At 44.4% G+C, this 22,414-nt stretch overlaps 1 protein-coding gene across 1 annotated transcript in view; it reads left to right on the top strand.

Moving 5' to 3' along the window:
- Positions 1-22,414, top strand: part of myo10l3 (myosin X, like 3) — a gene marked incomplete at its 5' end in the record, with an annotated part of 171,151 nt that overhangs the window by 147,428 nt on the left and 1,309 nt on the right. Inside the window, 7 exon segments of the mRNA XM_045213050.1 lie at positions 3,741-3,877; positions 4,430-4,553; positions 10,933-11,103; positions 12,636-12,770; positions 12,915-13,076; positions 16,312-16,340; positions 16,342-16,492. Coding sequence (XP_045068985.1) covers positions 3,741-3,877; positions 4,430-4,553; positions 10,933-11,103; positions 12,636-12,770; positions 12,915-13,076; positions 16,312-16,340; positions 16,342-16,492 — 909 coding nt within the window.

The raw sequence follows: 22,414 nt of genomic DNA, 5'->3' as shown, positions 1-22,414 counted from the left end.
GAGACACCAACCCATACACATCTGCTTAACAGCATCGCCACTCTGCAGAGACACCAACCCATACACATCTGCTTAACAGCATCACTCTGCAGAGACACCAACCCATACACATCTGCTTAACAGCATCACTCTGCAGAGACACCAACCCATACACATCTGCTTAACAGCATCGCCACTCTGCAGAGACACCAACCCATACACATCTGCTTAACAGCATCACTCTGCAGAGACACCAACCCATACACATCTGCTTAACAGCATCGCCACTCTGCAGAGACACCAACCCATACACATCTGCTTAACAGCATCGCCACTCTGCAGAGACACCAACCCATACACATCTGCTTAACAGCATCGCCACTCTGCAGAGACACCAACCCATACACATCTGCTTAACAGCACGCCACTCTGCAGAGACACCAACCCATACACATCTGCTTAACAGCATCGCCACTCTGCAGAGACACCAACCCATACACATCTGATCCAGAATGTTGTTTAGTAGATCCACCAGGCCCAACCAGAGACTTAATGGGCTGGAGTGCTCCCACAAGAAGAAACTGCTTTTTCTCTCTCATTTTTCTGTTTCAACTGAAGACAATGTGTCCTTTCTCACGGCAGTAATGACAAACTGGCGGTTACGAAAAAACCAGTTTTCTGCCGATCCTTGTCTTTTGGCGCTGTAGAAAAGGACTGAAACCTCGTAGTAGGTGACTTCTCTGGATTGCTCTTTGCATAGGGATAACTACTGGGTGCTTTGTTTGTGAAGGTAGTTTTATGTGTCAACACAAACTCATCTGCCAGAACTGCAGCTTTCTCAAGAGTGAGATCCTTGTGCTCATAAATGTAGGTAGCAACCCTTTCGTGAAGGCAATTCTTGAACTGCTCGAGAAGTATGATTGTCTTTAAATCCTCAAGGTCCTTGACCTCTTGAGAACCACACCACCGATCAAAAAGACATGCTTGTTCCCTTGCCAACGCAACATGGCTTTGTGATTCTGTCCTTTGTAATTAACAGAACTGTTGTCCGTATGCCTCTGGGACCAACTCGTAAGCCTGAAGAATAGCAGCTTTAACATAACCTGAACTAAAGAGATAAAGCGCCGTCCACTTTGAGCTTTTCCCACAAGAACACTTTAGAGGAGCAGTGACCAAATGTCTCACAGACATTTTATGGATGTGGCAATCCGCTCAAACAGAGTGAAATGTACATCCAGCTCCCTTTCATTCAAAGGCGGTACAAGTCGGCTGTTCCGACCAAGATCAACCTCTGTTGAGGGTGCAGGACGGCCTGACTGGATTCGGAGTGGCTCTCTTAATCGAATGCATGCTCACGTTCCTGTTCCCTTTCCTTGTACTTTGAGATCCATCTCTCTTAATCTAATGGCATGTCCACGTTCTTCTTGTTCTTGTTTCTAGTCTGGCTGCCCGTTTCTGTTGCTCCAATCTGGTGTGGTGCAGATCCAGTGGAGAGAAGACGCTGTCTGTCCTGCTGAGCTTTGATGCTGCTGTTTCACTTTCCCTTTCTCTTGCTCCATTCCCACGTTCTCTTTCCCTTTCTCTTGCTCCATTCCCACGTTCTCTTTCCCTTTCTCTTGCTCCATTCCCACGTTCTCTTTCCCTTTCTCTTGCTCCATTCCCACGTTCTCTTTCCCTTTCTCTTGCTCCATTCCCACATTCTCTTTCCCTTTCTCTTGCTCCATTCCCACGTTCTCTTTCCCTTTCTCTTGCTCCATTCCCACGTTCTCTTTCCTTTTCCTTGTGCTCCAGCTCTAATGTCTGTTGTTCCCATGTTGCCTTTAGTTCCACCTCTCTCAGTTGCACGTCTATGGGGTATACAGTGCCTTGCAAAAGTATTCATCCCCCTTGGCGTTTTTCCTATTTTGTTGCATTACAACCTGTAATTGAAATGGATTTTTATTTGGATTTCATGTAATGGACATACACAAAATAGTCCAAATTGGTGAAGTGAAATGAAAAACATAACTTGTTTCAAAAAATTCTAAAAAATAAATAAAGGAAAAGTGGTGCGTGCATATGTATTCACCCCCTTTGCTATGAAGCCCCTAAATAAGATCTGGTGCAACCAATTACCTTCAGAAGTCACATAATTAGTTAAATAAAGTCCACCTGTGTGCAATCTAAGTGTCACATGATCTGTCACATGATCTCAGTATATATACACCTGAAAGGCCCCAGAGTCTGCAACACCACTAAGCAAGGGGCACCACCAAGCAAGAGGCACCATGAAGACCAAGGAGCTCTCCAAACAGGTCAGGGACAAAGTTGTGGAGAAGTACAGATCAGGGTTGGGTTATAAAAAAAAGATCAGTAACTTTGAACATCCCACGGAGCACCATTAAATCCATTATTAAAAATTTGAAAGAATATGGCGCCACAACAAACCTGCCAAGAAAGGGCCGTCCACCAAAACTCACGGACAAGGCAACAAACAGACCACAGCGGAGATTGGAGTATCTGTCCATAGGACCACTTTAAGCCGTACACTTCACAGTGCTGGGCTTTATGGAAGAGTGGCCAGAAAAAAAAGCCATTGCTTAAAGAAAAAAAGAAGCAAACATGTTTGGTGTTCGCCAAAAGGCATGTGGGAGACTCCCCAAACATATGGAAGAAGGTACTCTGGTCAGATGAGTCAAAATTGAGCTTTTTGGCCATCAAGGAATACGCTATGTCTGGCGCAAACCCAACACCTCTCATCACCCCGAGAACACCATCCCCACAGTGAAGCATGGTGGTGGCAGCATCATGCTGTGGGGATGTTTTTCATCGGCAGGGACTGGGAAACTGGTCAGAATTGAAGGAATTATGGATGGCACTAAATACAGGGAAATTCTAGTTATGCACGCTTAAGTTTTCTGTGTTTTGGTCTTATTTCTTGTTTCACAAGAAAAAATATTTAGCATCTTCAAAGTGGTAGGCATGTCGTGTAAATCAAATGATACAAACCCCCCCAAAATTCATTTTAATTCCAGGTTGTAAGGCAACAAAATAGGAAAATTGCCAAGGGGGGTGAATACTTTGGCAAGCCACACGTGTCCTCTACCACCCCTCTTCATCATCCTCCTTCTCCGGAAGGATTTCCTCCTCCACAGAAGCAGTATAGACTAACTCTTTGACTACTGCTTTCGAATCGGCATTTGCAACTTTGATGTCATAATGCTTTGCAATGACGAGCAGATGAGCCTTCATACATTTATCTAGCATCTCCCATGGAGGGTTTTCCACTAGCATCTCCCATGGAGGGTTTTCCACAAATGCTTCCAACTTCAAGTCCATGATTTTTATTTTATAAGCCTGTGTGTTTATGCAGCTTTCAAAATTATTCCACCAATCTTATAAACCCTCAGGGTGGATGTCAGTGACAGAAATTCGACCACTTAGGTGTCTTTTGAACACTCAAATATCTGGACACAGCAGAGCTTCAGAGTAGGTGATTAGGGCGACTACCAACCTAACATACTCATGGGAAACATGAGACGAGCCGGACGAGTCCCCATTTGTTTACGTCCAACCTCGAAACATAAATGGAAAAACCAAAGCCTGTAACATACGATGCTCTGTCTATGTCCCAACAGTCTGTAACATTTTACATCAACTTACACACCACCGCTAGAGAGGCCAATGAGCTGTAAAAATACAGTAATTTCTGGGCAATCCGGCATTGGTACATCCATTTTCTCCAGCCTGTGTAAATGTCCCTCTGTCCTGCCTGTCCCCAGGTGGTGCAGAAGTTGATCCGAGGCCTGGCCATGGAGGACAGTAGAAACATGTTTGCCTTGTTCGAACACAACAACACTATGGACCGGGCTGTGGAGAGCAGAGTCATCGTAGCTGACGTACTCGCCAAGTTCGAGAGGTGAGCCATCTGGATGATGATGGAGAGAGAGATACACAGAGAATAGCCTGGTCCCTGATCTGTTTGTGCTAAGCTTGCCAAACCCCTATGGCCATTGACATGTTGGTGTGTGACGATATGACGATATGAGTTAGCAAGACAGCACAAACAGATCTGGAACCAGGCTACCCACAGAGCGAGAACACAGCCATAGATGACTAACAGATCTGGGACCAGGCTAGATGACCCACAAACCTCTTGATATTATTACTATAGGGATGTAGCTCAGTTGGTAGAGCATGGCGTTTGCAACGCCAGGGTTGTGGGTTTGATTCCCACGGGGGGCCAGTATGAAAAAAAAAAAAATAGTGTATGCACTAAATCGCTCTGGATAAGAGCGTCTGCTAAATGACTAAAATGTAAATGTAAATGTATATTTCTGCTAAGACGAGGGTCTGAAATTGGTTTGGTTGATTGACTGATTGAGTGAGTGATCGCTTGACTGATTGGTTCGTTGATTGAGTGGCTGATTGATTGATTGGCTGATTGACTGATTGATTGATTGATTTCCAGGCTGTCAGGCAGTGAGGAGGTGGAGGAGGAGGGACAGTGGAGGCTCTACTTCAAACTCTACTGTTTCCTGGATGTAGAGAGCATGCCCAAGGAAGGGGTGGAGTTCGCTTTCATGTTCGAACAGGTTAGTTCCATTTTGTGCTATTATTAGAAAGCACCTGAGTAGAAAAGTGTCTACAATGTCAAACGGAAAAGTTAAAGAAACAAGAAAATAAAAAAACCTGGGACAAGAGAGGATGTTGAGAGAGAAGTACAAAAATGGAAAACCATACTTTAGTAGCTCAGAAAGTGAAATTGATGAGAATGACATGGAGTTTGAAAGAGTTGAAGAGAGAGAGGATTACGTGTTTTTTTTTTTTATGAAGGAGCGGATTCGGCACTGCAAGGTGTGGAGGCTGATGTTTCTGTGGAGAGTGGGACGAAAGGAAAGGATGACTAATATGATTCTGGCCCAGTGGCTGTTGAGTCGGTGAAAGTAACTCAAAGTGGACTCGTGATAATTTTTTTTGCGTTTCATCCGTCCAGAGGGAACAGGCGCTCTGCACTGTGACTTGCTTTGCTCTCCGGAGCAGGGTGCCGTTGAAATGAGTGATAAATGGCGTTAAGTGTTGAGGAGGATCAACTGAAATGGAAGATTCCTGGTGTCTGTGATGCCCGCTGTTTGGTGCGACGTAGTGTCGGACGGTGTGCAGACCCGGTGGAGAGCGTGGTGAAATAGAGAAGGCACTGTCTGTCCTGCTGAGCTTTGATGCTGTCTTTACCCGACAAAGTCAAGTTAGGATGTGTCAGTTATCCAGTGAGAACTTTTGTCCCAAACCCATTATGGTGTTTTAGGTGCCAAGCTTATGGTCACGTTGCAGCAGTGTGTAAAAGGGAGATTTCTAGATGTGAGAAGTGTGCAGGAAGGGCATGAGACAAAGGAATGTGTAGCAGTGGAGGCTGCTGAGGGGAGGATGGCTCATAATAATGGCTGTAATGGAGTGCAATGGCTGGAATGGAGTGAATGGAATGGTATCAAACACATGAATGTCTTTGATACTATTCAATTCACTCCATTCCAGCCATTATTATGAGCCATCCTCCCCTCAGCAGCCTCCACTGATGTGTAGTATCAGTGGAAAAAGTTGTGTGTGTTAACTGTAGGGGTTCCTATGGTGCTGGAAATCTGAGGTGTCCGGTGAGAGAAAGGCAGGTTGAGGTTGCCAGGATCAGAGTAGTGCAGAAGGCAGTGGGGAGAGTAGGAGAGGAAGGGGTCCAGGGCGAGGGATCCTAGGAGGCTCCCTGTGAGTGGAGAGTAGGAGAGGAAGGGGTCCAGGGCGAGGGATCCTAGGAGGCTCCCTGTGAGTGGAGAGTAGGAGAGGAAGGGGTCCAGGGCGAGGGATCCTAGGAGGCTCCCTGTGGGTGGAGAGTAGGAGAGGAAGGGGTCCAGGGCGAGGGATCCTAAGAGGCTCCCTGTGAGTGGAGAGTAGGAGAGGAAGGGGTCCAGGGCGAGGGATCCTAGGAGGCTCCCTGTGAGTGGAGAGTAGGAGAGGAAGGGGTCCAGGACGAGGGATCCTAGGAGGCTCCCTGTGAGTGGAGAGTAGGAGAGGAAGGGGTCCAGGGCGAGGGATCCTAGGAGGCTCCCTGTGAGTGGAGAGTAGGAGAGGAAGGGGTCCAGGGCGAGGGATCCCTAGGAGGCTCCCTGTGAGTGGAGAGTAGGAGAGGAAGGGGTCCAGGGCGAGGGATCCTTAGAGGCTCCCTGTGAGTGGAGAGTAGGAGAGGAAGGGGTCCAGGGCGAGGGATCCTAGGAGGCTCCCTGTGGGTGGAGAGTAGGAGAGGAAGGGGTCCAGGGCGAGGGATCCTGTGAGGCTCCCTGTGAGTAGGCTGAGGCCAATAGAGAGTGACAGGAATAACACGTTTCAGTAAGGTTGGTTTCTTAGCCTTCATAGCCATGGTTATCAGCTGTACCACAGAGATGGAACGTAAATCACAGAAAATAGATGTTGTGGTGGCAGCTGCAGAGAAGTACTTGGGTGTAAGAGATTTTACTGCAGAAGAGTTACAAGGTGTGTTGAACGATAGTGTCCCGTCCGCCCAGGCTGACGGCATCGAGTAGGATCAGATAAGGCCAAAGTAATGGAATAGTGGTCCCGTTTAGCTCAGTTGGTAGAGCATGGCGCTTGCAATGCCAGGGTTGTGGGTTCGTTTCCCATAGGGGACCAGTATGAAAAACTATGAAAATGTATGCATTCACTAACTGTAGGGTTAGTTGGTATAGTGGTGAGGTTTTAATGGGTGTAGGGTTAGTTGGTATAGTGGTGAGGTTTTAATGGGTGTAGGGTTAGTTGGTATAGTGGTGAGGTTTTAATGGGTGTAGGGTTAGTTGGTATAGTGGGGAGGTTTTAATGGGTGTAGTGGTGAGGTTTTAATGGGTGTAGGGTTAGTTGGAATAGTGGTGAGGTTTTACTGGGTGTAGGGTTAGTTGGTATAGTGGTGAGGTTTTAATGGGTGTAGTGTTAGTTGGTATAGTGGTGAGGTTTTAATGGGTGTAGGTTTAGTTGGTATAGTGGTGAGGTTTTAATGGGTATAGTGTTAGTTGGTATAGTGGTGAGGTTTTAATGGGTTTACGTTAGCTTCCGTTTAAGAAACATTTTTCAACAGATTCGGTGGAATGAATACACCCCTGATCAGACGCAAACACAGTTCACTTTCATAGCAGCCACACACAGCAGGGTCCCTTAGATTTTTGGGTAATTCCTTCTCGCATCTACGCGCTCTCCTCCTCTCACCTTTTCCCTTCGCTTGTGGACTTCAGTGCACAACACATCAGCTGTCTGTGACCAGGCGAAAAAACCTTTCCAAGCCAAACCTTCATATCATGACCGCTAACTGCTACACACAGCCTACATCGTTTTCACCATATTAGCTAAAGTAACGTCATAGTCAACATAGCTACTACAACTAACGTGTTAGTAAACCCGCTACAATCATGCAGTACAGTGTACACTTAGCAAGCAGTTTAGCAGTTACACCGGCGGGCCCCGGTGGCAATCAATTAGTAAAACCAAAAGCTTACCTTGACTTGGAAGAGTTCCAGTGTTGGATAGCCATAGCCAGCTAGCTAACATACAGTAGCATCCCTCTCTATTTGAGCCAGGTGTTTGAGTAGGCTAAACTAGCTAGCTGCATTCGCTAGCTAAGTAAGTAAAAGTGAAAGTGAAAAATATATAAATATGTAGCTAGCACTCTCTCTCTTTCTCTCTCTCTCTCACGCTCTCTCTCTCTCTCTGTCTCTCTCTCCTCTCTCTCTCTCTTTCTCTCTCTCACGCTCTCTCTCTCTCTCTGTCTCTCTCTCTCTCTCTCTCTCTCTCATTCTCACTCACTCACTCACTCACTCACTCTCTCGCTCTCTCTCTTCTCCTTCATTTTTGAAGAAATGTATTTGTTAATTAACTGTTCAACTATTGTCTCTCTCTCTCTTTGAGTCAACTACTCACCACATTTTATGCACTGCAGTGCTAGCTAGCTGTAGCTTATGCTTTCAGTACTAGATTAATTATCTGATCCTTTGATTGGGTGGACAACATGTCAGTTCATGCTGCAAGAGCTCTGATAGGTTGGAAGACATCCTCCGGAAGTTATCATAATTACTATGGAAGTGGGTGAGAACCACGAGCCTCCTAGGTTTTGTGTTGAAGTCAATGTACCCAGAGGAGGACGTAAACTAGCTGTCCTCCGGCTACACCATGGTGCTACCCTACAGAGTGCTGTTGACCTTCTTTGCAAAACAGTGTGTTTTTAATCAATTATTTGGTGACACAAATATATTTAGTATAGTTTTATCTAAAAAGGATAACTTTTTAAAAGTTTCACTATTTTTATTTTTATGAAATTCACTGAGGACGAATATTGTATATATATTGTAAATATTGTAAAGTGGTTATCCCACTGGCTATAAGGTGAATGCACCAATTTGTAAGTCGCTCTGGATAAGAGTGTCTGCTAAATGATGTAAATGTAAATGTAATGTCCTCCCCTTCCTCCTCTGAGGAGCCTCCACTGACAGGGAGACTGTGATGAGCCTCACACTCCATTACAGTAGGTGGCGGTGTATGCACCTCTCGGTTGCGACCCACCAATACAAATTTAAAGAAGAAGAACAAGAATACGCTCCGCCATTCAATGTTCGTTTTTACTACCTGAACATGGAGACATGCCGTATCATTCTCCCCGCAGCCCATGGAGGCAGTGCTGTCGCTTGGTTCCTTGATCTGATCTATAGCCTATTTTTGCATTGATAACCAAATATATCCTATTTTGCATTGATAACCAAATGTAATCTCAGCGACTGTTCAAAAAGGTATTTTGTTTAGAAGTAATAACTAGTGATATATGGTAAAACAACTAACGTTAACTAGCCATGTGCTTTTTTCTCCTTGACCAAAACATGACGTTCTATTTTTAGCTGATAGGAGAATGAATACACAAGAAGCCTATCAAACTGGGATAATGTTTTACACTAGCAAGAATAAGGCCAGGGCATACAGTGAGGGAAAAAAGTATTTGATCCCCTGCTGATTTTGTACGTTTGCCCACTGACAAAGAAATGATCAGTCTATAATTTTTATGGTAGGTTTATTTGAACAGTGAGAGACAGAATAACAACAAAAAAATTCGCAAATGGAAGAAACACAAAAGAACTGTCAATCTCCCTCGGCCTGGGGCTCCATGCAAGATCTCACCTCGTGGAGTTGCAATGATCATGAGAACGGTGAGGAATCAGCCCAGAACTACACGGGAGGATATTGTCAATGATCTCAAGGCAGCTGGGACCATAGTCACCAAGAAAACAATTGGTAACACACTACGCCTTGAAGGACTGAAATCCTGCAGCGCCCGCAAGGTCTCCCTGCTCAAGAAAGCACATATACAGGCCCGTCTGAAGTTTGCCAATGAACATCTGAATGATTCAGAGGAGAACAGGGTGAAAGTGTTGTGGTCAGATGAGACCAAAATCGAGCTCTTTGGCATCAACTCAACTCGCCGTGTTTGGAGGAGGAATGCTGCCTATGTCCCCAAGAACACCATCCCCACCATCAAACATGGAGGTGGAAACATTATGCTTTGGGGGTGTTTTTCTGCTAAGGGGACAGGACAATTTCACCGCATCAAAGGGACGATGGACGGGGCCATGTACCGTCAAATCTTGGGTGAGAACCTCCTTCCCTCAGCCAGGGCATTGAAAATGAGTCGTGGATGGGTATTCCAGCATGACAATGACCAAAAACACACGGCCAAGGCAACAAAGGAGTGGCTGAAGAAGAAGCACATTAAGGTCCTGGAGTGGCCTATCCAGTCTCCAGACCTTAATCCCATAGAAAATCTGTGGAGGGAGCTGAAGGTTCGAGTTGCCAAACGTCAGCCTCGAAACCTTAATGACTTGGAGAAGATCTGCAAAGAGGAGTGGGACAAAATCCCTCCTGAGATGTGTGCAAACCTGGTGGCCAACTACAAGAAACGTCTGACCTCTGTGATTGCCAACAAGGGTTTTTCCACCAAGTACTAAGTAATGTTTTGCAGAGGGGTCAAATACTTATTTCCCTCATTAAAATGCAAATCAATTTATAACATTTATGACATGCGTTTTTCTGGATTTTTGTTGTTGTTATTCTGTCTCTCACTGTTCAAATAAACCTACCATTGAAATATAGACTGATCATGTCTTTGTCAATGGGCAAACGTACAAAATCAGCAGGGGATCAAATACTTTTTTCCCTCACTATATTTATTTTTAGTATAAATCTGATTATTTCACAAGGAGATGTGGGAAGCTAAAAAGGCTAGCTAGCTTGCTATGTTGTTAGCCAGGCTAAAGCCAGCTAGCTACTACTAGCAAGGGAAGGCGACTCTTCCTTGCTTTCACAAAATGAAAAGACAAAAATAAAAAGCTCTATATAATACTGTACGCTGTCTTGAATTTGTTCTGGATTTGGGGACCTTGAAAAGACCCCTGGTGGCATGTCTGGTGGGGTAAGTGTGTGTGTCAGAGCTGTGTGTATGTTGATTATGCAAACAATTTGGAATTTTCAACACATTCATGTTTCTTATAAAAAGAAGAAGTGATGCAGTCACTTATGGTAGAGAAATACAAATTAAATTCTCTGGCATCAGCTCTGGTGGACATTCCTGCAGTCAGCATGCTTATTGATATGCCACACCTGCCAGGTGGATGGATTATCTTGGCAAAGGAGAAATGCTCACTAACAGGGATGTAAACAAATTTGTGCACAACAATTTGAGAGAAATAAGCTTTTTTGTGTGCGTGGAAAATGTATGGGATCTTTTATTTCAGCTCATGAAACATGAGACCATGACACATGTTGCGTTTATATTTTTGTTCAGTATATAAATGTAATGTTATGTAAACGTAAAAATAATGTTAATGTCATTTAATGTAAATACAATTGTAATGTATATGTAAATGTACTGTAATGTTAATGTAATAATATACATGCCTCCTCCAGGCCCATGAGTCTCTGACCAACGGTCACTTCCCGGCCCCAGAGGACACCCTGCAGCACCTGGCTGCTCTCAGGCTCCAGTTCCTTCACGGGGACAAGGCCCGGGTCAGCTGGTCTCTGGACAACGTCTACCCTGTAGGGAGGCTCCGTGCACGCATCCTGCACTTCACCAAGGTACTTATATATGTTTCATAAGCCCTCAGGTTTACAGTGCATTCGGAAAGTATTCAGACCCCTTGACCTTTTCCACATTTTGTTACGTTACAGCCTTATTCTGAAATTGATTAAATTGATCAATCTACACACAATACCCCATAATGACAAAGCAAAAACCGTTTTTTTGAAATTTTTGCAAATATATTAAAAATAAACAACTGAAATTATACATTTACATAATAATAATAAATAATAATAATATGCCATTTAGCAGACGCTTTTATCCAAAGCGACTTACAGTCATGCGTGCATACATTTTTGTGTATGGGTGGTCCCGGGGATTGAACCCACTACCTTGGCGTTACAAGCGCCGTGCTCTACCAGCTGAGCTACAGAGGACCACCCATAAGTATTCAGACCCTTTACTCAGTACTTTGTTGAAGCATTACAGCCTTGAGTCTTCTTGGGTATGACGCTAAAAGCTTGGCACACCTGTATTTGGGGAGTTTCTCCCATTCTTCTCTGCAGATCCTCTCAAGCTCTGTCAGGTTGGATGGGGAGCGTCGCTGCACAGCTATTTTCAGGTCTCTCCAGAGATGTTCGATCGGTTTCAAGTCCAGGCTCTGGCTGGGCCACTCAAGGACTTTCAGAGACTTGTCCCGAAGCCACTCCTGCGTTGTCTTGGCTGTGTGCTTAGGGTCATTGTCCTGTTGGAAGGTGAACCGTCGCCCCAGTCTGAGGTCCTGAGCGCTCTGGAGCAGGTTTTCATCAAGGATCTCTCTGTACTTTGCTCCGTTCATCTTTCCCTCGATCCTGACTAGTCTTCCAGTCCCTGCCGCTGAAAAACATCCCCAGAGCATGATGCTGCCACCACCATGCTTCACCGTAGGGATGGTGCCAGGTTTCCTCCAGACGTGACGCTTGGCATTCAGGCCAAAGAGTTCAATCTTGGTTTTATCAGACCAGAGAATCTTGTTTCTCATGGTCTGAGTCCTTTAGGTGCCTTTTGGCAAACTCCAAGTGGGCTGGCATGTGCCTTTTACTGAGGAGTGGCTTCCGTCTGGCCACTCTACCATAAAGGCCTGATTGGTGGAGTGCTGCAGAGATGGTTGATCTTCTGGAAGGTTCAAATTTTTCTAAAAACCTGTTTTCGCTTTGTCATTATGGGTATTGTGTGTAGATTGATGAGGGAAAAAAATTATTTAATACATTTTTAGAATAAGGCTGAAACATAACAAAATGTGGAAAACGTCAAGGGGTCTGAATACTTTCCGAATGCACTGTATGTATCTCTGATGTAAGCATATGTATGTTGTTGCTGTATGTTGCCTTTGCTGGTGACAAATCCCACTTAGGTAAGTTACACTCCATTGTTTTATGTAGGTGGACTAATAAAGTTGTATTGTATAGGTGGACTAATAAAGTTGTATTGTATAGGTGGACTAATAAAGTTGTATTGTATAGGTGGACTAATAAAGTTGTATTGTATAGGTGGACTAATAAAGTTGTATTATATAGGTGGACTAATAAAGTTGTATTTATTTGTATAGGTGGGTGCGGCTGGAGTGGCGGGGCCTGTGGGCCACACCCTTGAGCGGAGGCGGACCAGCTTCCTGGATGGGACCCTGCGCCGCAGCAGGCTGAAGACGGGCTCCATGAAGAAACAGAAGATGGAGGAGGAACAGGTAGCGGTTAGAGAAGCAGGAAGGTGGCCGGTCAAATCTCAGCTCCAGTGAAACTGGAGGTTTGCTGGCTGGCATCATCCTAGATGCCATCGCCTGCCCTTGAGCCCTTGAGCAAGGTACTAAAACAGTCTTGTTCTTGTTCAGATGCTGGAGATGTGGGTGAAGGAGGAGACTTCAGCCACCAGAACCTCCATCGTAGAGAAGTGGTCCAGACTCCAGGGACTGGACCAGCACACTGCCATGCTCAAATACATGACCATCATCAAGGAGTGGCCCGGATATGGGTCCACACTGTTCGACGTGGAGGTAACTACATGACAACACAGACTAGCTTCCTGTCCAAGGGGTGGACATCAACCTCCCTCACACTACAGAAACAGGAGATAGGGCCCTATGGGCCATTCTGGCTCGGACAAAGCTAACTTACTTTACTTACATGTGGACCGGTACTGTATAGATCAGTGGTTCCCAATCTAGGGGTCGCGGGAGAGAGTTTCCAAAATGATCTTGGTGATCTCTCCAACCTGAAATACCAACCCCCCCTCCCCCAATGTGGTTAACCTTCAAAATCTAAATGAAAATTATTCAAATCTAAACGATACAATTCAACCAGAGAGCGCCCTAAGATGATGGGAAAAGCCGCACTTGACCGTTGTCCTTGAATCATTCCCAAGGTGAATGGCTAGGTCCGCTATGCTGTGAAACCACACACTAGTGCAGAGACTTTGATATTACCGGACGTAACTGATATAGTTAAAACAATGTGTGGGGAGGCAGAGGCACAGACACTCCCATCAATACCTTTGTCAGATAACAATGTTAAACAAAGAAATTATGCTATTTCTAGCAATCAAGAGGAAACTGACTGAACAACTCAAACTCCCCACCTTATGCTCTCCAGATGGACGTTAGCTGTGAGGGCCAAGATGCCCATGCATTGACTTTTGTTCGCTACATGTCGGAGGACGCTATTCACAAGGACATATTGTTCTGTCTCATGATTCCCGAGCATGAAACGGCAAAGGGGATGTTCCGTGTGCTGCGTGGCTATATTGACGAAAAACTGATTCCAAATCAAATCAAATACACATATTTAGCACACATATTTAGCAGATGTTATTGCGGGTGTAGCAAAATGCTTGTGTTCCTAGCTCCAACAGTGCAGTAGTATCTAATAATTCACAACAATACACACAAATCTAAAAGTAAAATAATGGAATTAAGAAATATATAAATATTAGGATGAGCAATGTCGGAGTGGTATTGACTAAAATACAGTAGAATAGAATACAGTAAATACACTCAGCAAAAATAGAAACGTCCCTTTTTCAGGACCCTGTCTTTCAAAGATAATTCTTAAAAATCCAAATAACTTCACAGATCTTCATTGTAAAGGGTTTAAACACTGTTTCCCATGCTTGTTCAATGAACCATAAACAATTAATGAACATGCACCTGTGGAACGGTCGTTAAGACACTAACAGCTTACAGACGGTAGGCAATTAAGGTCACTGTTATGAAAACTTAGGACACTAAAGAGGCCTTTCTACTGACTCTGAAAAACACCTAAAGAAAGAAGCCCAGGGTCCCTGCTCATCTGCGTGAACGTACCTTAGGCATGCTGCAAGGAGGCATGAGGACTGCAGATGTGGCCAGGGCAATAAATTGCAATGTCCGTACTGTGAGACGCCTAAGACAGCGCTACAGGGAGACAGGACGGACAGCTGATCGTCCTCGCAGTGGCAGACCACGTGTAACAACACCTGCACAGGATCGGTACATCCGAACATCACACCTGTGGGACAGGTACAGGATGGCAACAGCAACTGCCCGAGTTACACCAGGAATGCAAGGAAAGGCTGGACTGAGGGCTTGTAGGCCTGTTGTAAGGCAGGTCCTCACCAGACATCACCGGCAACAACGTCGCCTATGGGCACAAACCCACTGTTGCTGGACCAGACAGGACTGGCAAAAAGTGCTCTTCACTGACGAGTCGCAGTTTTGTCTCACATGGGGTGATGGTCGGATTCACGTTTATCGTCGAAGGAATGAGCGTTACACCGAGGCCTGTATCGATTTGGAGGTGGAGGGTCCGTCATGGTCTGGGGCGGTGTGTCACAGCATCATCGGACTGAGCTTGTTGTCATTGCAGGCAATCTCTTTGTCTTGAAAGCACCATAAAACTCATGGTACCCTCCGTCAGCTCCTATCTGTGTGAAGCTGGATTCAGTGCTCTCGTCTGCATTAAAACCAAATATCGATTCAGTTTGGATGTGACAGCAGAGATGAGGTGAGCACTGTCGACCACGCCCCCTGACTTTGAGAAGCTCCAACGACATGCATCAAGCCACACCCATCTCATTAGTGGTGGAGAGATAAGATACATTATGTCAGACTAATTTGCATTTGACTGTCATAGCCCCACATTAACAGTATGTGATGGTGAGTTGAGAAGACAATCAGAAATACTGTTAGAATGTTTTTCAATTGACTGCCAATATTGGCTGTTTTACATGGCTGGGGTCCCGAGAATTTTCAGATATCAAAAAAGGTTTGGGAACCCCTGGTTTAGATAGTATGGGGACTGTATCTGGTTTAGATAGTATGGGACTGTATCTGGTTTAGATAGTATGGGGACTGTATCTGGTTTAGATAGATAGTATGGGGACTGTATCTGGTTTAGATAGATAGTATGGGGACTGTATCTGGTTTAGATAGATAGTATGGGGACTGTATCTGGTTTAGATAGATAGTATGGGGACTGTATCTGGTTTAGAATCTCTTAACTCCAGGTAAAGTTTCTTAATAACTTCAATCACATTGTATCAGGGAAGGTAAGAAGAGAAGAATGATTGAAAATAGCTTCCACTGCCAGGGCTCTGACCTGTATGTCTCTGTCTCTCTCTCTCTCTCTCTGTCTCTCTCTCTCTCTCGCTCTCTCTCTCTCTCTCTCTCTCTCTCTCTCTTTCTCTCTCTCTCTCCCTCTCTCTCTCTCTCTCTCTGTCTCTCTCTCTCTCTCTCTCTCTCTCTCTCTCTCTCTCTCTCTCTCTCTCTCTCTCTCTCTCTCTCTCTCTCTCTCTCTCTCTCTCTCTCTCTCTCTCTCTCTCTCTTTCTCTCTCTCTCTCTCTCTCTCTCTCTCTCTCTCTCTCTCTCTCTCTCTCTCTCTCTCTCTCTCTCTCTCTTGCCCTCTCTCTCTCTCTCTCTCTCTCTCTCTCTCTCTCTCTCTCTCTCTCTCTCTCTCTCTCTCTCTCTCTCTCTTCTCTCTCTCTCTCTCTCTCTCTCCTTCTCTCTCTCTCTCTCTCTCTCTCTCTCTCTCTCTCTCTCTCTCTCTCTCTCTCTCTCTCTCTCTCTCTCTCTCTCTCTCTCTCTCTCTCTCTCTCTCTCTCTCTCTCTCTCTCTCTCTCTCTCTCTCTCTCTCTCTCTCTCTCTCTCTCTCTCTCTCTCTCTCTCTCTCTCTCTCTCTCTCTCTCTCTCTCTCTCTCTCTCTCTCTCTCTCTCTCTCTCTCTCTCTCTCTCTCTCTCTCTCTCTCTGTGTCCTCAGTGTAAAGAGGGAGGCTTTCCTCATACCTGTGCTGAGTGTGTGCAGAGACGTGTCGGTCTCAGGGAAACCAACCTCTAGAGACATTCCCCTTCACAGACACATCATCTTCTTCGGCGCTCCGCAGGCCGCTACCTATAAGATCACAGTGGACGACAGAGAGATGTTCTTTGAGACACCTCTGGTACAGTATAACACCTGGTCCCAGGTCTGTTTATAACACCAGATTATAAATGACCAGTAGTAGCCTGGTCCCAGGTCTGTTTATAACACCAGATTATAAATGACCAGTAGTAGCCTGGTCCCAGGTCTGTTTATAACACCAGATTATAAATGACCAGTAGTAGCCTGGTCCCAGGTCTGTTTATAACACCAGATTATAAATGACCAGTAGTAGCCTGGTCCCAGGTCTGTTTATAACACCAGATTATAAATGACCAGTAGTAGCCTGGTCCCAGGTCTGTTTATAACACCAGATTATAAATGACCAGTAGTAGCCTGGTCCCAGGTCTGTTTATAACACCAGATTATAAATGACCAGTAGTAGCCTGGTCCCAGGTCTGTTTATAACACCAGATTATAAATGACCAGTAGTAGCCTGGTCCCAGGTCTGTTTATAACACCAGATTATAAATGACCAGTAGCCTGGTCCCAGGTCTGTTTATAACACCAGATTATAAATGACCAGTAGTAGCCTGGTCCCAGGTCTGTTTATAACACCAGATTATAAATGACCAGTAGTCTGGTCCCAGGTCTGTTTATAACACCAGATTATAAATGACCAGTAGTAGCCTGGTCCCAGGTCTGTTTATAACACCAGATTATAAATGACCAGTAGTAGCCTGGTCCCAGGTCTGTTTATAACACCAGATTATAAATGACCAGTAGTAGCCTGGTCCCAGGTCTGTTTATAACACCAGATTATAAATGACCAGTAGTAGCCTGGTCCCAGGTCTGTTTATAACACCAGATTATAAATGACCAGTAGTAGCCTGGTCCCAGGTCTGTTTATAACACCAGATTATAAATGACCAGTAGTAGCCTGGTCCCAGGTCTGTTTATAACACCAGATTATAAATGACCAGTAGTAGCCTGGTCCCAGGTCTGTTTATAACACCAGATTATAAATGACCAGTAGTAGCCTGGTCCCAGGTCTGTTTATAACACCAGATTATAAATGACCAGTAGTAGCCTGGTCCCAGGTCTGTTTATAACACCAGATTATAAATGACCAGTAGTAGCCTGGTCCCAGGTCTGTTTATAACACCAGATTATAAATGACCAGTAGTAGCCTGGTCCCAGGTCTGTTTATAACACCAGATTATAAATGACCAGTAGTAGCCTGGTCCCAGGTCTGTTTATAACACCAGATTATAAATGACCAGTAGTAGCCTGGTCCCAGGTCTGTTTATAACACCAGATTATAAATGACCAGTAGTAGCCTGGTCCCAGGTCTGTTTATAACACCAGATTATAAATGACCAGTAGTAGCCTGGTCCCAGGTCTGTTTATAACACCAGATTATAAATGACCAGTAGTAGCCTGGTCCCAGGTCTGTTTATAACACCAGATTATAATATGACCAGTAGTAGCCTGGTCCCAGGTCTGTTTATAACACCAGATTATAAATGACCAGTAGTAGCCTGGTCCCAGGTCTGTTTATAACACCAGATTATAAATGACCAGTAGTAGCCTGGTCCCAGGTCTGTTTATAACACCAGATTATAAATGACCAGTAGTAGCCTGGTCCCAGGTCTGTTTATAACACCAGATTATAAATGACCAGTAGTAGCCTGGTCCCAGGTCTGTTTATAACACCAGATTATAAATGACCAGTAGTAGCCTGGTCCCAGGTCTGTTTATAACACCAGATTATAAATGACCAGTAGTAGCCTGGTCCCAGGTCTGTTTATAACACCAGATTATAAATGACCAGTAGTAGCCTGGTCCCAGGTCTGTTTATAACACCAGATTATAAATGACCAGTAGTAGCCTGGTCCCAGGTCTGTTTATAACACCAGATTATAAATGACCAGTAGTAGCCTGGTCCCAGGTCTGTTTATAACACCAGATTATAAATGACCAGTAGTAGCCTGGTCCCAGGTCTGTTTATAACACCAGATTATAAATGACCAGTAGTAGCCTGGTCCCAGGTCTGTTTATAACACCAGATTATAAATGACCAGTAGTAGCCTGGTCCCAGGTCTGTTTATAACACCAGATTATAAATGACCAGTAGTAGCCTGGTCCCAGGTCTGTTTATAACACCAGATTATAAATGACCAGTAGTAGCCTGGTCCCAGGTCTGTTTATAACACCAGATTATAAATGACCAGTAGTAGCCTGGTCCCAGGTCTGTTTATAACACCAGATTATAAATGACCAGTAGTAGCCTGGTCCCAGGTCTGTTTATAACACCAGATTATAAATGACCAGTAGAGCCTGGTCCCAGGTCTGTTTATAACACCAGATTATAAATGACCAGTAGTAGCCTGGTCCCAGGTCTGTTTATAACACCAGATTATAAATGACCAGTAGTAGCCTGGTCCCAGGTCTGTTTATAACACCAGATTATAAATGACCAGTAGTAGCCTGGTCCCAGGTCTGTTTATAACACCAGATTATAAATGACCAGTAGTAGCCTGGTCCCAGGTCTGTTTATAACACCAGATTATAAATGACCAGTAGTAGCCTGGTCCCAGGTCTGTTTATAACACCAGATTATAAATGACCAGTAGTAGCCTGGTCCCAGGTCTGTTTATAACACCAGATTATAAATGACCAGTAGTAGCCTGGTCCCAGGTCTGTTTATAACACCAGATTATAAATGACCAGTAGTAGCCTGGTCCCAGGTCTGTTTATAACACCAGATTATAAATGACCAGTAGTAGCCTGGTCCCAGGTCTGTTTATAACACCAGATTATAAATGACCAGTAGTAGCCTGGTCCCAGGTCTGTTTATAACACCAGATTATAAATGACCAGTAGTAGCCTGGTCCCAGGTCTGTTTATAACACCAGATTATAAATGACCAGTAGTAGCCTGGTCCCAGGTCTGTTTATAACACCAGATTATAAATGACCAGTAGTAGCCTGGTCCCAGGTCTGTTTATAACACCAGATTATAAATGACCAGTAGTAGCCTGGTCCCAGGTCTGTTTATAACACCAGATTATAAATGACCAGTAGTAGCCTGGTCCCAGGTCTGTTTATAACACCAGATTATAAATGACCAGTAGTAGCCTGGTCCCAGGTCTGTTTATAACACCAGATTATAAATGACCAGTAGTAGCCTGGTCCCAGGTCTGTTTATAACACCAGATTATAAATGACCAGTAGTAGCCTCGTCCCAGGTCTGTTTATAACACCAGATTATAAATGACCAGTAGTAGCCTGGTCCCAGGTCTGTTTATAACACCAGATTATAAATGACCAGTAGTAGCCTGGTCCCAGGTCTGTTTATAACACCAGATTATAAATGACCAGTAGTAGCCTGGTCCCAGGTCTGTTTATAACACCAGATTATAAATGACCAGTAGTAGCCTGGTCCCAGGTCTGTTTATAACACCAGATTATAAATGACCAGTAGTAGCCTGGTCCCAGGTCTGTTTATAACACCAGATTATAAATGACCAGTAGTAGCCTGTCCCAGGTCTGTTTATAACACCAGATTATATGCAAGTCTGGTCCCAGGTCTTTTATAACACCAGATTATAAATGACCAGTAGTAGCCTGGTCCCAGGTCTGTTTTATAACACCAGATTATAAATGACCAGTAGTAGCCTGGTCCCAGGTCTGTTTATAACACCAGATTATAATATGACCAGTAGTAGCCTGGTCCCAGGTCTGTTTATAACACCCAGATTATAAATGACCAGTAGTGCCTGGTCCCAGGTCTGTTTATAACACCAGATTATAAATGACCAGTAGTAGCCTGGTCCCAGGTCTGTTTATAACACCAGATTATAAATGACCAGTAGTAGCCTGGTCCCAGGTCTGTTTATAACACCAGATTATAAATGACCAGTAGTAGCCTGGTCCCAGGTCTGTTTATAACACCAGATTATAAATGACCAGTAGTAGCCTGGTCCCAGGTCTGTTTATAACACCAGATTATAAATGACCAGTAGTAGCCTGGTCCCAGGTCTGTTTATAACACCAGATTATAAATGACCAGTAGTAGCCTGGTCCCAGGTCTGTTTATAACACCAGATTATAAATGACCAGTAGTAGCCTGGTCCCAGGTCTGTTTATAACACCAGATTATAAATGACCAGTAGTAGCCTGGTCCCAGGTCTGTTTATAACACCAGATTATAAATGACCAGTAGTAGCCTGGTCCCAGGTCTGTTTATAACACCAGATTATAAATGACCAGTAGTAGCCTGGTCCCAGGTCTGTTTATAACACCAGATTATAAATGACCAGTAGTAGCCTGGTCCCAGGTCTGTTTATAACACCAGATTATAAATGACCAGTAGTAGCCTGGTCCCAGGTCTGTTTATAACACCAGATTATAAATGACCAGTAGTAGCCTGGTCCCAGGTCTGTTTATAACACCAGATTATAAATGACCAGTAGTAGCCTGGTCCCAGGTCTGTTTATAACACCAGATTATAAATGACCAGTAGTAGCCTGGTCCCAGGTCTGTTTATAACACCAGATTATAAATGACCAGTAGTAGCCTGGTCCCAGGTCTGTTTATAACACCAGATTATAAATGACCAGTAGTAGCCTGGTCCCAGGTCTGTTTATAACACCAGATTATAAATGACCAGTAGTAGCCTGGTCCCAGGTCTGTTTATAACACCAGATTATAAATGACCAGTAGTAGCCTGGTCCCAGGTCTGTTTATAACACCAGATTATAAATGACCAGTAGTAGCCTGGTCCCAGGTCTGTTTATAACACCAGATTATAAATGACCAGTAGTAGCCTGGTCCCAGGTCTGTTTATAACACCAGATTATAAATGACCAGTAGTAGCCTGGTCCCAGGTCTGTTTATAACACCAGATTATAAATGACCAGTAGTAGCCTGGTCCCAGGTCTGTTTATAACACCAGATTATAAATGACCAGTAGTAGCCTGGTCCCAGGTCTGTTTATAACACCAGATTATAAATGACCAGTAGTAGCCTGGTCCCAGGTCTGTTTATAACACCAGATTATAAATGACCAGTAGTAGCCTGGTCCCAGGTCTGTTTATAACACCAGATTATAAATGACCAGTAGTAGCCTGGTCCCAGGTCTGTTTATAACACCAGATTATAAATGACCAGTAGTAGCCTGGTCCCAGGTCTGTTTATAACACCAGATTATAAATGACCAGTAGTAGCCTGGTCCCAGGTCTGTTTATAACACCAGATTATAAATGACCAGTAGTAGCCTGGTCCCAGGTCTGTTTATAACACCAGATTATAAATGACCAGTAGTAGCCTGGTCCCAGGTCTGTTTATAACACCAGATTATAAATGACCAGTAGTAGCCTGGTCCCAGGTCTGTTTATAACACCAGATTATAAATGACCAGTAGTAGCCTGGTCCCAGGTCTGTTTATAACACCAGATTATAATAAATGACCAGTAGTAGCCTGGTCCCAGGTCTGTTTATAACACCAGATTATAAATGACCAGTAGTAGCCTGGTCCCAGGTCTGTTTATAACACCAGATTATAAATGACCAGTAGTAGCCTGGTCCCAGGTCTGTTTATAACACCAGATTATAAATGACCAGTAGTAGCCTGGTCCCAGGTCTGTTTATAACACCAGATTATAAATGACCAGTAGTAGCCTGGTCCCAGGTCTGTTTATAACACCAGATTATAAATGACCAGTAGTAGCCTGGTCCCAGGTCTGTTTATAACACCAGATTATAAATGACCAGTAGTAGCCTGGTCCCAGGTCTGTTTATAACACCAGATTATAAATGACCAGTAGTAGCCTGGTCCCAGGTCTGTTTATAACACCAGATTATAAATGACCAGTAGTAGCCTGGTCCCAGGTCTGTTTATGCTCATGCCAACTCCATTAGTGTCAACAGCCATATTTGGCATGACAATGAACGACAGGGAATTGACATGATAGCACTCCAGGCTAGCCTTTCAGAACTTC

Source organism: Coregonus clupeaformis, unplaced genomic scaffold (genome assembly GCF_020615455.1).
Source record: "Coregonus clupeaformis isolate EN_2021a unplaced genomic scaffold, ASM2061545v1 scaf0075, whole genome shotgun sequence".
In the NCBI taxonomy this organism is placed as follows: Eukaryota; Metazoa; Chordata; class Actinopteri; order Salmoniformes; family Salmonidae; genus Coregonus; species Coregonus clupeaformis.
Note: the sequence above shows the minus strand (reverse complement) of the source record. Positions and strands in the feature narration are given on the sequence as shown.